The 14,566-nt window shown below is 44.2% G+C and overlaps 1 protein-coding gene across 2 annotated transcripts in view; it reads left to right on the forward strand.

The window, feature by feature from the left end:
* Positions 1-14,566, forward strand: part of LOC127636509 (roundabout homolog 2-like) — a 105,759-nt gene that overhangs the window by 77,010 nt on the left and 14,183 nt on the right. For both annotated transcript variants that reach the window (XM_052117037.1, XM_052117038.1), the window contains exons 11-15: positions 5,656-5,824; positions 12,792-12,958; positions 13,570-13,691; positions 13,806-14,022; positions 14,258-14,382. In XM_052117037.1, the coding sequence (XP_051972997.1) occupies positions 5,656-5,824; positions 12,792-12,958; positions 13,570-13,691; positions 13,806-14,022; positions 14,258-14,382 (800 nt within the window). The remainder of the gene's footprint in view (positions 1-5,655; positions 5,825-12,791; positions 12,959-13,569; positions 13,692-13,805; positions 14,023-14,257; positions 14,383-14,566) is intronic.

Genomic DNA, 14,566 nt, shown 5'->3' on the forward strand with positions numbered 1-14,566 from the left:
CTCGTAGAGTGAGCTCTGATGCCTAAGGGGCATTGAAGGCCCTTGGCCTCATAAGCTAGCGCTATAGCATCCACTATCCAGCGCGATATTCGTTGCTTTGAGACAGCGAGACCCTTAGTTCGGCCGCCAAAGCATACGAATAATTGTTCCGTCTGTCTGAACAGGGCAGAACGTTCCAAATATACTCTGAGCGCCCTGACCGGGCAGAGTAAGTTTGCGTCGTCCTCGTCTGCTGAAGACGATAGCGCTGCCAGAGATATCACCTGTGCTCTGAAGGGTGTAGAGAGCACCTCAGGAATGTACCCGTGCTTTGGCCTAAGGACAACTCTGCAGTCGTTAGGTCCAAATTCCAGGCAAGCAGCGCTTGATGACAGCGCGTGCAGGTCGCCTACTCTTTTAACTGAAGCGAGTGCCAGCAAGAGCGTGGTTTTGAGCGAGAGCTGCTTGAGGGGCACCTTTGAGTGCGTCCAGGACCGTGGCCAGGTCCCAGATCGGCACCGAAGGTGGGCGAGGAGGGTTCATCCTCCTAGCGCCTCTTAGGAAACGAACAATCAGATCGTTCTTTCCCAATGAATGTCCTTTATCAGGATTGTGTGACGCTGCTATGGCAGCCACATAGACTTTGAGCGTGGAGGGTGTGCTGCCCGCCTCCAGCAGCTCCTGCAAAAAGGCAAGTACACTCGGTATCTTGCACGTTTTGGGGTTCAAGCTCTTGGTATCACACCAGTCACTGAACACTTTCCACTTTTGGGCATACAAGCGCCTCGTAGAGGGGGCTCGTGCCTCAGCAATAGTTTTCAGAACTCCACTGGGGAGGTTCTTGGGAACCCGTTGAGGGGCCATGCATGGAGGGCCCACAGATCGGGGCGGGGATGAAGAATCATCCCGCTGGCCTGTCCGAGGAGGTGTTGCCTCAGCGGAATCGGCCATGGGGCAGATTGCATCATCTGTACCAGCTCTGGAAACCACGTCTGGTTTTTCCAGAGTGGGGCTACCAAGAGCACTGCACATTTCACCTCCCTGATCCGACTGATGACCTGAGGCAGCATCGTGATCGGGGGAAAAGCATACAAGGGGCGGCTCGGCCAGATTTGGGCGAGCGCGTCCGTGCTTTTTGAGAAGAAGAGAGGGCAGTGCGCGTTTTCCTTGGAGGCGAAGGGGTCGACCTCTGCCTCGCCAAAGGTTCGCCATAACCACTGAACCGTCCGAGGGTGGAGAGACCATTCTCCTGGGAGAACTTTGTCTCTGGATAGCATGTTCGCTCCTTGGTTCAGGACGCCTGGCACGTGCGCTGCTCTTAGCGAGCGCAGGTGGTGTTGTGACCATAGGATGAGCTCCTGGCCATAGAGTGCAGGGAGCTCGACCTGAGTCCACCTTGGCGATTTATATACTGAAACTACCGTCATGTTGTCCGTTTGGACCAGGACGTGTTCGCTTTGCAGGTACGGAAGCAGGGCTCTGAGAGCCAAGGCGACCGCTTTCATTTCCAGACAGTTTATATGTAGGCGCTTTTCGGGTTTGACCAAAACCGGAAACAGGCCTGCCCTCGTAAAGGGCCCCCCATCCTATTTTGGAGGCATCTGTCGTGATCATTTTTCTCCGCGTATTCACGCCCAGACTCACGCCGGTTTGATACCATTTTATGGCTTTCCAGGGCGTCAGGGCTTTTATACAGCCGTGATTCGCTCTGATCAAAAAGTGGCCTGAGCGCCACGCGTGAGTGGGGACGCGGCTCTTGAGCCAGCGCTGGAGAGGACGCATGTGCAACAATCCTAGCTGGAGTACAGCTGATGCCGAGGCCATGAGGCCGAGCATTCTTTGAAATCGTTTGACGGGGGCGTGCTCGCCCGTTTTGAACGATGTTGCAAGGCGTCGAATAGAGAGCGCGCGCTCTGATGAGAGGCGCGCTGTCATCTGCACTGAGTCTAGCACTATTCCCAGAAAAGAAATATTCTGGCTGGGGGATAGCACGCTCTTTGCAAAATTTATTCTCAGACCCAGGCATTGTAAATGGCTGATAGTCCAAGATCTGTGTGTCATTAACTGAACCTCTGATTGTGCTATGATTAGCCAATCGTCGAGGTAATTCAGTATCCGCACTCCACGCTGTCTCAGGGGAAAGTGCTGCGTCCATACATTTCGTGGAATGTACGGGGGCCAATGATAGGTCGAATGGTAGTACTGTGTACTGGTATGACTGTCCCTCAAAGCGAATCTCAGAAAAGGCCTGTGATGAGGCGCTATCGGGATGTGAAAGTAAGCATCTTTCAGATCCACTGATAGAAACCAATCCCCGGGGCGAACTTGCGCGAGGATATGTTTGGTTGTTAACATTCTGAACGAGTGAATCATTAACGCTTTGTTCAGATGTCTGAGATCCAGGATGGGGCTGAAGGCCACCGTCCTTTTCGGACGAGAAAATAGCGGCTGTAGAAACCCGCCTCGCTCAAAGAGGGAGGAACAGTTTCTATAGCGCCCTTCTCTATCAGTTTGAGCACCTCGGTGCGTAGAACATGTGACACATCTTTCCTCACTTTCGTCTCGACCACCGCTGAAAAGCGGGGTGGTCTGCAAGCGAATTGAAGTGAGTATCCGTGTTTTATTATGTTCAAAACCCATTTCGGCATGTCAGGGATTTTTTCCCAGGCTTCTGCTCGCACAGATATGGGCTGAATGCTGGCTGGGGGTGTGTCGTAGTGACGTATGGGCCCCGCCGGCAAATCGCTTTGTGCTAACACAGAATCTACAGCTCTCAGAGGCACAGGTGCGCGCTGAGCAGCTGTATTGAGTGCCGAGTGCAGAGGTGCGTGTGAGAGTACAGGCACATGCGCTATTTCCGAAATGCCGACAGCATGAGTGCTTGAAACTGTATGAACAGTGTTTTGAAATGGGGGTGCATCCATCATTATGGGCACGCGCGCCACGTTCATAAAGCTTTCCGCATTTAGCGGGGAGTTTCTTAGCTCGCGCATTACATCTGTGATGTTTACGGCATAGCTGTTTGAAACTGTGTGAGTAGCTGTGTGTAGGGGTGCGTGCAATGCAGCAGGCACACGCGCTACACTTATAGCACTTCCCGTTTTTACTGGGGAAGTGTTTATAACTGTGGGAACAGTGCTTGTGTGTAGCAGTGCATACATGACAATAGGCACACGATCTACATGTTTGGGACATCCACCCTGAGCTGGGGAGGTGTTTGGCACTGGAATGCGCACTTTAGTGTGGACATGTGAACCTCTAGTGACACAGGCAGAAAATGACTCTTTTGGTGATTTCTGTGTGTCGCCGTAAAAACGGCGTTTGATTGCAGGTGAGCGAGTTTTATGGCTGGCCCATTGACTGCTGTATAGACATTTCCAGCCGCCTGTAAGGGGACTGGGTAATGTTTTGAATGTTTGAGAGGAAGCAGTCCGGCATCTGCGAGACACGTACTTCCTCTTTTCCTTCCTGCTGCTAGGAAGACTTACGAGGCTCCGAATTCAGGGTGATTCTGGGTTGAGGGCCTCGTTGCTCCTGCGGCTTTCTTCGGCCAGCGGAACGCGAGCGGCGTCGAGCGTCCTTCTCCGGTCTGCTCTTAGGCTGGGAGACGGGTGGCTCTGCCCTGGCTCGCTGCTGCTGCTGGGGCGGTTTTTGAGATGAGCTGGAGCGCTTAGGCAGGAAGTGATGCATAGCTTGCGAATCTTTTCGTGCCGCAGTGAAGCGCTCCGTGAAATCTCTCACCGTAGATCCGAACAGGCCGCTCGGAGTGACAGGCGCATCAAGGAAGGGTGCTTTATCCGCGTCCTTCATCTCCGTTAGCGTTAGCCACAGGTGGCGCTCAAGGACGACCAAGTTAGCCATGGCCCGGCCAATGGATTGGGCGGTGGCCTTTGTGGCTCGCAAAGCTACGTCCGTAGCGGTGCGCAGGTCCTTAAAAGCATCAGGTTCAGGTCCAGACTCGTCCATAGAACGGAGAAGTTTGGCTTGAAACACTTGTAGAACCGCCATCGAATGCAGCGATGACGCAGCTTGACCGGCGGCGGCGTATGCGCGACCGGTGAGAGCTGATGTGGTTCTGCACGGCTATGATGGGTGAGAAGCTCTGGTCTTCCATCCAGCGGTGGAGGGTGGGCATAGATGGTTGGCCACAGTCTCCTCTAGGGGCGGAGTTGCCTCGTAGCCTCTTTCTCTCGCGCCGTCCACTGAGGAGAGCGAGGAAGAGAAAGAAGGCTTTAGGCGAGCCGAGTGTGGGGCTTTCCACGAATTTGTGAGCTCGTCGTGCACCTCAGGGAAGAAATGAGAGGGTCTCTGTCGGGGGGCCTGCCGGCGCCCCTGCAGGAACCACTCGTCCAGCCAGCTGCGGGTGGGTTCTTCCGGAGAAGACCAGTCGAGCCCGAGGTCTTCCACGGCCTTGGACAGGATACGGACGATCTCCGAGTCCATACCGGTGCCCGCTTCGTGTCCGCTGTTGTAGATGGCGCGGGTCGAACGAGCCCGGCCAGTCGTCAGATGCAGCGTCAAGAGAGAGGCTGTCATCCTTTCGATCGTCGTCCCCGATCGCCCGAACGAGGCGAGACCCACCGCTTCATTGGAGGGGTGCAGGCCCGCCTCGTGAAATGGACCGGCTGCGGGGAGACATCTAGTAGCGGCGATGCACGCGGGGACTGAGCCGGCGTGACATCACCGAGTCGGGTGCTCTGGCAGCCTCTGTGAGCGGCGCTTTTCTTGCGCGGCTCGAACAGAGGTGGCAGCAGCGGGCAGCTGGCTCGCTGGCGGTGAAAACGGCAAAGCGAGCGCGCAGCTCGGCGAGGCCCAAGGAGTCGCATTCAGGACATCCGCCCTGAATGAGTTCAGCTTCTGCATGGTCCAGACCCAGGCAGCGAGTGCAGAGGACGTGCCGATCTCCGTTGTGAAGAGGGCCTCTGCACGAGGCGCAGGCTGAAGGCATTTGCAACAACGCCTTGGAAAATCACTCTTTTAATTCTAAAAAGCGTCGCGGGGGGAACGCTTGCAGAAGAAAAAGGATATGCGGTGCGCGCTGGATGGCGTAGCAGAAGGCTTTGAAGGCGGCTGAAGGTGCCGGCGTCCTCTCAGCAGTCCCGCTGTATGCGTGTCAACGGCGGCGAAAGACTCCAATAATCCGGAGGATCCAGCGAAGAGAAGGTCTTGCTGAAGGAGATTAAATCTAAAGAACCGGAATGACAGGATGCTCATTATATAGCCCTCATATGCTAATTTCAGCAGGTTATGAGCTGCGAAGCGGGCGCCCCATTGGTGGCGCGTTCTAAATCGCCCCGTCATTGGTTCGAGCAGTTGCCGCAGCACAGCCAATGACCGAGCTGCTTCGCTCATCACTGTCTGCTGTGCAGCTGCAATGCGTTTTACATAAAGACTTCAGTATTTCTCGAGAAACGGAGTTTTCCCATAGCGTAAGCTACTTACGCAATAGGAGAGACCTCTCGATAAGGGAACTGCATAGACCTAAACTGTATGAAGTGGAACAGCAATTGTGAAATATTGGGACTAAATCTACCTGATCTGACCCTTAAAAAATAAATTTTGACCTGAATAATACTAGATTATTTAGTTGTTACCACAAGCAATTATTATATAATTTTTTTAAATATGCAGAGATGGATGCTAATCTAATTTACCTAACCTGTGTTTACTCTACAGAGAGTGGAGGTCTCTCCACACCACCAGTTTCAGAGCCCTACCAGCTTCCCGGTCCACCACAGAAACCTGTCGTAACTGACGTGACCCTTAACAGCGTGACCCTGACCTGGCAACCAAACGCACACGAAGGTGGGGCCGCTGTCACTTCTTACATCATCGAGGCCTTCAGGTGAGCTCATAAACGATGGATTGCTGTACAATGTAAACAGTGCATTACATCCTGGTCCTTCACTTTTATTTTCCCCCTACCCGGGATAAAATTGTCTCTTGCCAGCGGCTACTCCACAAATCCATTCTTCATTTTTTATTAATTCACTGTCACTGCCTTAACATTGCTGGTCAGCTGTGACTGACAAGGTAATACAACCCTGTGGCTGCCCTGTCCCTGACCTCTTCCCCTCGGTCCTCTGCTCCTCAGAGTCCTGCGAGGGCAGCTACATCATGCGCTTACATCTCACATGATGACTGCTGCAAGAATCAGTCCCCCCAGGCTGCAACCTACTGCCAGAGAAAACCAAATTAATAGCAACTGTCCTTGAGTTCTAGAATTGAATTTCAGTCAAAGACTCCAGAAATATAGCTTGTTTAAAGGCAATATCTCTATTTTTTATGAATTATTGGATTTCTACATATTTTACCCTTGAGTTGCAGTTTTATTTCCCTGTTTTCCCCCAAAATTCACTTAGAATGTTTGTCAAGCTTTCTTGCATCAAAAACATTCATAATTTCGTTTTATGCGACCATTGTCCACCCTCTCTGATGGTCTGTATTTGCTACTGTAAATGTCTAAATACCATGTACCAGCTATGTTAAACATGGCAGGCCAATACTTAAGATGGGTTGAATTGTAAATGTGGGTGGGTATATGTTTATTTGGTTATGGTTGTGACATCGTGACAAGACAATTTCTGAATGACCCGTTTTTTTGTGGACTGGTTAGGAAGCATTTAAATACTGTATGTCTACATTGTAGATTGATAAATGTCAAAAAGCAAACAAAATCTTTTTTTCTATGATATTTCCCCTTTGAATCTTAAATTGTGGGTAGTGTAGCTGAAGTGGTTTGGGGTTTGATCAATCCACCAGAGCTTTATTAATTCTAGGTGGATGTGGAAATAAAGCTTGAGAGTTGGACATGGTAATGAATTCAAATCTAGTCCACACAGATGCCTCGTTATTGAAAGCTGGCTGAAATGGGGCTACCTCTAATTACAGAAGCAAGGTCCTGCGGTCCTTAGAGGGAGGGCATACAGCAAACAGGCTATTCAACATTGGAAATCTGGGGTGCCACACACACACACACACACACACACACACACACACACACACTTTCATTCTTTCTGTATTTCATGTATGCAGGCTGGATCTCTCTCCTCTTCCTTGCCCCCCTGGGTAAAAGTTAGCATGGCCCCACATCCTTAAAATGGATTCTTTATAGTGCGCTGTGGGGCTGAAAAGGGTGTTTGCTATAAAATTTCCTTCCCTGGGGTGTTGAGGAACACAGAGAGCAGTAATTTTAAAACTACAGAAACAGTATATATCACAATGCAATTTCTTTTTTTGCTAGAAATCTAATAAAAAAAAATATATGTATATATATTAAATAATCATTTGGTAATGCTTGTTTTTGGATAATCTAGTGAATTAATTAAACACATGAAATAATCTTCTCATTTGAATACTTCCTCCTTTTATATGTAACCCAATGGATGCCAACCAAAATATACAATTATTGATATCAGTCTGCCATCAGCTTAACATATGTAACACTTTATTGAAAAACAAACTAATATAATAAAAAGGATAGTTCTTACTTTAAATTCTGATTGGATTCACATTTGACAGCGTTGAAAACAACTAAACCAGCAGCTGCAAGCTACATCCCTTAAAGGGATAGTTCACCCAAAAATGAAAATTCTCTCATCCTTTACTCACTCTCATGCCATCCCAGATGTGTAGTACTTTCTTTTTTCTGCAGAACACAAACAAAGCTCTTTAGAAGAATATCTCAGCATTGTAGGTCCACACAGTGCAAGTGAATGGTGACCAAAATTTCAAAGCTCCAAAAAGCACATAAAGGAAGCATAAAAGTAATCCATATGACTGCAGTAGTTTAATCCATGTCTTCTTAAGCGATCTAATCAGTTTTGGCTGAGACCAAAATATAAGTCCTTTGTCACTGTACATCTTGACATCAGATGGTATGCTCTCACCCAAAAAAACTATTGGATCAATTCAGAAGGCATGGATTAAAACACTGGAGTAACGTGAACGTAAACAGTGAAGAAAAAGATAATTTGTATTAAAATGTCGGACTTGTTAGTATAAATATTAGCTAATAGAATGTAAGCTGTCTAAGAGTCATTATAATAATCAAACAACCAGAACAAGAAAATGAGAAAAAATTTGCTGCTTTTGACTGAGTAACTTTTAACTGTTAAAAACTTGAGTTGAAAGCTGTAAAAAGCACTGAATTTTCTTTTACATAAAATTATTAGCATATGACAATAGCCTCCTCTCCTACCCAGTGCAGTTTACATTTCTTTTGCAGACAATTGAGTTGATTGCATAGGTAAACAGTTAGGTTAGGCATCGGTCATCATTTTAGAAAAATATACAACATAAACTTTGACATGTTAATTGAGCATGTAACTTAAATGTGCTTTTTTCTCTACTTACAAATAACCTTTTTACTTGGACAAGTGAATGACCAATTTACTTGTCTGGAGGAAAAGCACATGATAATGCTTAATGTCGAGTCTTGTATACCAGTTATACTGGCCAGCCTGAGAAAGTGGGATGTGGGAGGGAACGAGGAAGGGACGGAGAGGAATGGAGAGAGACTGTGAATAAGAAGATTGGGGTTTATACTAGGGCTGGGACGGTTACCGCATTACCTTAATACCGCGGTCACGTGACTCCAACCGCGGGTCTGAGCTTGTCACCGTCGTCACTGCAAAAAAACAAAAACAAAAAAAACATTGGCCTGCACATGTGTTCACGTTGTGTCTAATGACATGGATTCGTTGTGTCTAATGACATGGATTCATTGATTCTAATGATATTTATTATGTCTAATGATATTAGCCTACATGGATTCAAGGTTTTCTAAACAAAACTTATCAAAATATGGAGCAAATCCGACCTTTCGCGAGTTGGGGAGCGCAATGTTCCATGACACATAATAACATTCCATTTGTATTATAGATGTGCGGATGGGCTATTATTATTTAATCCGCAACCGCATCACAAAACTCATCTGTCCGCACCAACGTTTTTTGATAAATTTTCAAAACCGCATCCATGGCGCTGACTGTTTTAAGGTCTGAGCGATGCAAGGCGCTGCTGCCGCGAGGCTAGAAAGCTCTTGGCTGTTCTAGAAAGGAGACTGATCCAATGCAGCAAAGATATTTTAAAGGCTAAAGTCCCTAGTAGGCTATAGCCTATTGGCTATGTTGTATCCCCAGAATATCAGCAGTGAAGTCCGTTTCCGATTGGCACAGGGATAAAAATAAATAAATAAATAGTAACGCACATCGGCAAACCTGACTACTAGGCTACTGTAGCCTAAAATTGTATCATTTTGTTTTGAATTTTGTTTAAAATGCATTTTAAGATTTCTATTTATTTCTCATGTCTGTGAGGCAGTAGGCCTAGCCGCCGAGTTTCGGTTCATTTATGAGAGAGCTCACGCGCAAGAGATCGCATCGGCGCTTCCACGTCCTGCTGCTGATTATATGTCTGCTATAATTCCAGGCAATTAGTTAATGAAACAGTGATTAAAATTAAGATACAATTTATACAAAACGAAATTTTAAGTTAAAGAAAGGCTTTCTACAAAACAAAACTTAATAAAGTGGTCAAAATCATGTCTGACCCATCTTCAATGCTGAATGTATCTGAGAATAATCTTAAATAAGGAAATCTATACAGTGATTAGTTCATGCCAAATTACTGCTTGATGAAAATTTGACTATTTAAAATTGTGCTAGTTTTTTTTCTTCGGATGTAGGTGACAATATTTAAAGTCTGTCTATCAAAAGCGACTTCTGATGTGTGCGCCAAAGTCTGTCGGGGGGGGGACTTCTCTGATCCAATGTAATGTATTTAATGCGGTTTACCGCTATACCGCGGGAATATCTTGCTTTTCAACCGCGGTTAGAAAAAATCCATACCGCCCCAGCCCTAGTTTATACTCTTGAAACCTTATAAAGAAAAGCATGGATTTACATTGCCACCCACAATTGAGATTATAGATATGTGCGCATGTACCTGTAGAAACAAAATGTGGGATACTCTCTCCAATTCTCACCCATTATTCCAGATGGAGAAAAGAGATTTTTTTATGCCCAAGCTTCCTCTGTTTCTTTTCTTTCCATGCCAGCTGATAGCAAAGTGACCTTGGATTTATCACTGCTATCGGTGGGCCGCTGAAGGAATATTTACGAGGTTCCCAGCATTTATGGCTTGGCCTAATTGTGCAGGTCGGCTTTTATTGGCTTTGTGTCTGCGACAGCAGTTGCCACCAGAGAAAAATAAACCTTGAACACAGTGCACGTGACTACCACTCTAAACAAGGATGATGGTTAACCACAGACAAGTGAAGAGACATATCCCAATGCCCTCTGGCACAAACAGATGTCTGCACTTAAAATTCATTGTTTATTAGAGGCGAAGTATGTTATTATGAATCTTCCCTATCTGAACAGCACTGGGTCAATACAGCAAAGTGTCTTCAGAGTAATTCTCTGGGTTCGCATTAAGCAAAGTTCTTTTTGCTGTACCAACCACCTTGATTTGGATTTAATTGGCCATGGGTCCTGAAATAAAAGCTGAAACACCTTTGTTTAAAATAGCTTTCACCCAGATATAAAGTATAAGCTACCTAGGTCTGGTTCATTAAACAGACGCATGTAATGACAATCAAAGAAGTTCAGATAACCATCCATGTCATTGATGTAAGGAAATTTGGTTGTATAATTGTACAGGGTATGGGTTGAAGTGCCCATGTAACTCCATCATATGTAAGGAATTTATAACTGAATTAGTCGCATTCAACAACCATTATAACAAAGATAAATGACAAATAATTTGATTATTTATCTGAATAAAATTTTCCACCATTAAAATCATAATACAACATATAATTGTATCTGCTTTTAATATTACTAATTTATTGGAATAATATCATTCTCATGGCTTATTGAAAATAATATCACAAATATATAAGTGACGAGATTATTTATCAAAATATACCACATCTTTGAATACAAACAATACTTTATTGCTAATCTAAACAATACTAATCTAACACAAACAAACATGAAACAGGTTGGTGAGTAAAGTGAACAGAGTGACTTGAATGGAATGATCTATACAAAGAAAATGAACTTTATGGAGTCTGTAGACAATTCCTTGAGAACAGTTTATACTTAATTCAGTCTAACATGATTTGCAATTGGTTAACTCAAATTATATTAAAGAGACACCTGCACTTTCAGCAAAGTCTGGAGATGTACTGGCGTTTCCTTGCGTTGCTTGGTTCTTTGACTCTTTGTTGAAGGTTCTGGTTGTTCCATCAATGTTTTGGTCCTCTGTTAAGATCGTGGATGTCTGTTGCTGGGATGATGAGGCGGGGTTTTGAATCGAGTCCTTCCATATGGAGGACGAGCACAGTGGTTGGTGAGTCGTAGCGCAGAGAATAGAGGGGCTTCCTCGGAACTTTGCGTCCGAGCCTTCCTGGACTTTTACATTGTACGGAACTTGAGGGACAAGAGGCTACAAGCCACAAGGGCCAGAGCATGGAGGATGTGGAGCTGAAGAGGAAGTGAAGAAGCAAGAGAAGCCGAGGAAGAGTGTTCTTCCTTGATACAAGAGTCTTGAGTGTAGACTGACTGCACCCCAAAAATGTCCTGAGCCAATCAGAATTGACTTTTCAGAGTCACATGGTCAAGTCCTTCCTTCCTTTTCAAAGTTAATTCACAAACCTTTGTGTAAAAGGATTCTTAAAAATTCCCACTCGAAATAGTACATGTTTTAACTATACATTTTATATCTTGGATACAACTGATATATCAAATATTACTTAACATAAACATTCCTGAAATGCAGAATGAATCTCAACGATAGTAAACATGACAATAATTATAATAATTGCAATGGTAATAACATTCATGATACGTGATTACAAGAGTAATAAGAATAAATCATATGGTTAAAGCAAGGACATCCTTACATGAGGTAGTATGACCATAGATATACATATGAAAATGACAAGAACAATGTTAGATCCATGTATTTTAGAGGGTAAAATGTTTGTAAATCCAGTCTTGGAATTTCACAGCTTCAGATCTCACACTCTTTGAGTGTAACTTTGAGAAGAAGGGGGTGGGACCTACTTTCCTTTGTACTTAAACTGAGAGCTCCAAATAGGATGACAGATTAAAAGCTATAATGGTTACTCCATTAAGTTAGAGCATGGTGATGGTTGATTATCTGTTATTGTAGATGATATAGTCAGGCTAAGCCTGGGATATACAATAATCTTGTACACTTTGTCCAACATGCATAGAGATTCAAAAGGTCAAAAGGTCATATTTAGTTTGCCCTATGTCACTGTTCCGTGGGTTGCAAGGGCATCTCTGACCAATGGCCCTTTTGTTTTAAATCATGCTTTTTTGCTGTTTTAGCAGAATGGTTAGCCTCCTTGACCAGCCATTTGGAACACGTTAATTATCTCAAATAAACAACCTAAAGAGAGCTTCAGTCTCCCAAGAGTGGACTCCCTGAGGGGTGTGTGATCTTGGACAAGTCTCTTTTGTTCACTTTATTGGCCAGATGTGGTTCATCTCATTTAGCTGGGCCATGCCAGACTTCAGGTCACCATTTTGGCACTCTCTTAGTTTTATGGCTTTGAGGAATTCCAGGGTTAAAAGGTTGGGTTTTCCTGGATTCAAGTCATTTTACATAACAATTTTTCTTTCTTATGCACTGAATATACTGCATTGACTTTGCTGTTAAACCCTTTTCCCACTAATGTTGTAAAAACGAAGAAAATAACTAGTGATGTAAATGTGATGCAATGCAAAACGATCAATAATTTAATTTACTAATCAGTGATCAACCTGTTTCTACAGCCAATCAGCTGGTAGTACATGGCAGACGGTTGCAGATTTTGTAAAACTGGAGAAGCACACAGTCACTGGATTGTCTCCAAATACTATTTACCTGTTCATTGTGCGGGCAGTCAACGCTTATGGCCTGAGTGACCCAAGCCCCATATCCGAGCCTGTACGCACGCAAGGTCTGTACAATGGGGACCAGTCAGTTTTATTACCTTTTATATGTATAACTGGTCTGAAATTGTCATATAACAGGTACCAATTACAGGTGGACAGTTGTGATCAGAAATAAATTGTGCCCATATTGACAGATTTTATAAAAATCTATTACTTTTCAATCTGGATTGGATCTGTTATGCCATAATTGTCATTCTTTTTGATAATTTTCATTAGATTTGTGTTATGGTTAAATATATATATATATATATATATATATATATATATATATATATATATATATATATATATATATATATATAAACAAATAATATAGCATTATTTTGTTCACATTATGCAATGCACACAATGCAAAATACTTTCTTTCATCAAAATATAATTTTATTATTGTTTTCTTAAATTTTTTTGGGAAAGTACAATATGACCTGGATTTATTCTTGACAGGTTTTGTGAGATTATGCAAATCTGGTGCGTAGCGTATATAAATGTTCTTTGATTATTAAAATAGTATTTATATGGTATTTAAATGTCCTTTTTATTATCTAACATGGTAAAGCATACATATAGTATATGTTTTAGCATTTGAAGATGTTAATATTTTAGGTGTATTGTGCAGATGTGAGTCCTACAGGTCAAGGTGTTGACCACCGTCAGGTACAGAGGGAGCTGGGAGAGATGGCCGTACAGCTTCATGAACCAGTGCTGCTGACCGCATCCAGCTTTAAGATCAGCTGGAATGTGAGTACTACCCAAATCGACCCACCAGATTGACTTCTCCCCGGCCTTATGATTCACCTTCCCACTCACCTTATCTAATTTCTCTCTCTCTGTCTCCCTCTCGCCATCTTTCAGGTTGATCGTCAGTCTCAGTACATCCAGGGTTATCGTTTGCTTTATCGTCCTGTCGGTGGATCTTGGTCTCAGCAGGAAGTGAAAACAGCAACGGAGCGTAGTGCCATCATCACTAACCTGCTCAAAGGCACAGAGTACGAGATTAAAATACGACCCTACTTTAACGAGATCCAGGGCCTGGACAGCCGCCAACTGACGTTTCGCACACCAGAGGAGGGTGAGATATGTGCAGCTCTTTCAGTTTCCAATTGATGCACTTCAATTTAATTTTGCTCTAATCAATTCAATTGGAGTTCATTCAGCCCAGTCCAACTCAATTCTGTTCTGTTGCATGTAACCAAGATGAATCGTGTCATTCAGGAAAATACAATTATGGAGGGGGATAATGATGCAGATATGCTATTAAGGACACTAAGTTTTCAAATTGTCATTTTAATTTAATCCTTTTACAGTTCCGAGCGCACCACCTCGTGCTGTAACCGTGGCAACCATCAAGCTCAGCAACAGTTCTAGCATCAGTGTTTCATGGCAACCACCTCCCAATGAGATGCAAAATGGAGTCATTCAAGAGTACAAGGTGCGATTTTAGGCTTGGCTGCAGCAGACCTGAGTAAATCAACTAGTGGTTTTTACTGAAGTTATGTTAATATGTTGAGAACAGTTATTCAATTAAAGGAGTATTCCAGGTTCTTTAAAAAATCCACAGCATGTGTGGCATAATGTTGATTACCACAAATAAAATAATGTTTTTGTCAAATTAA

This window comes from Xyrauchen texanus, chromosome 44, assembly GCF_025860055.1.
Source record: "Xyrauchen texanus isolate HMW12.3.18 chromosome 44, RBS_HiC_50CHRs, whole genome shotgun sequence".
Taxonomy (NCBI): Eukaryota; Metazoa; Chordata; class Actinopteri; order Cypriniformes; family Catostomidae; genus Xyrauchen; species Xyrauchen texanus.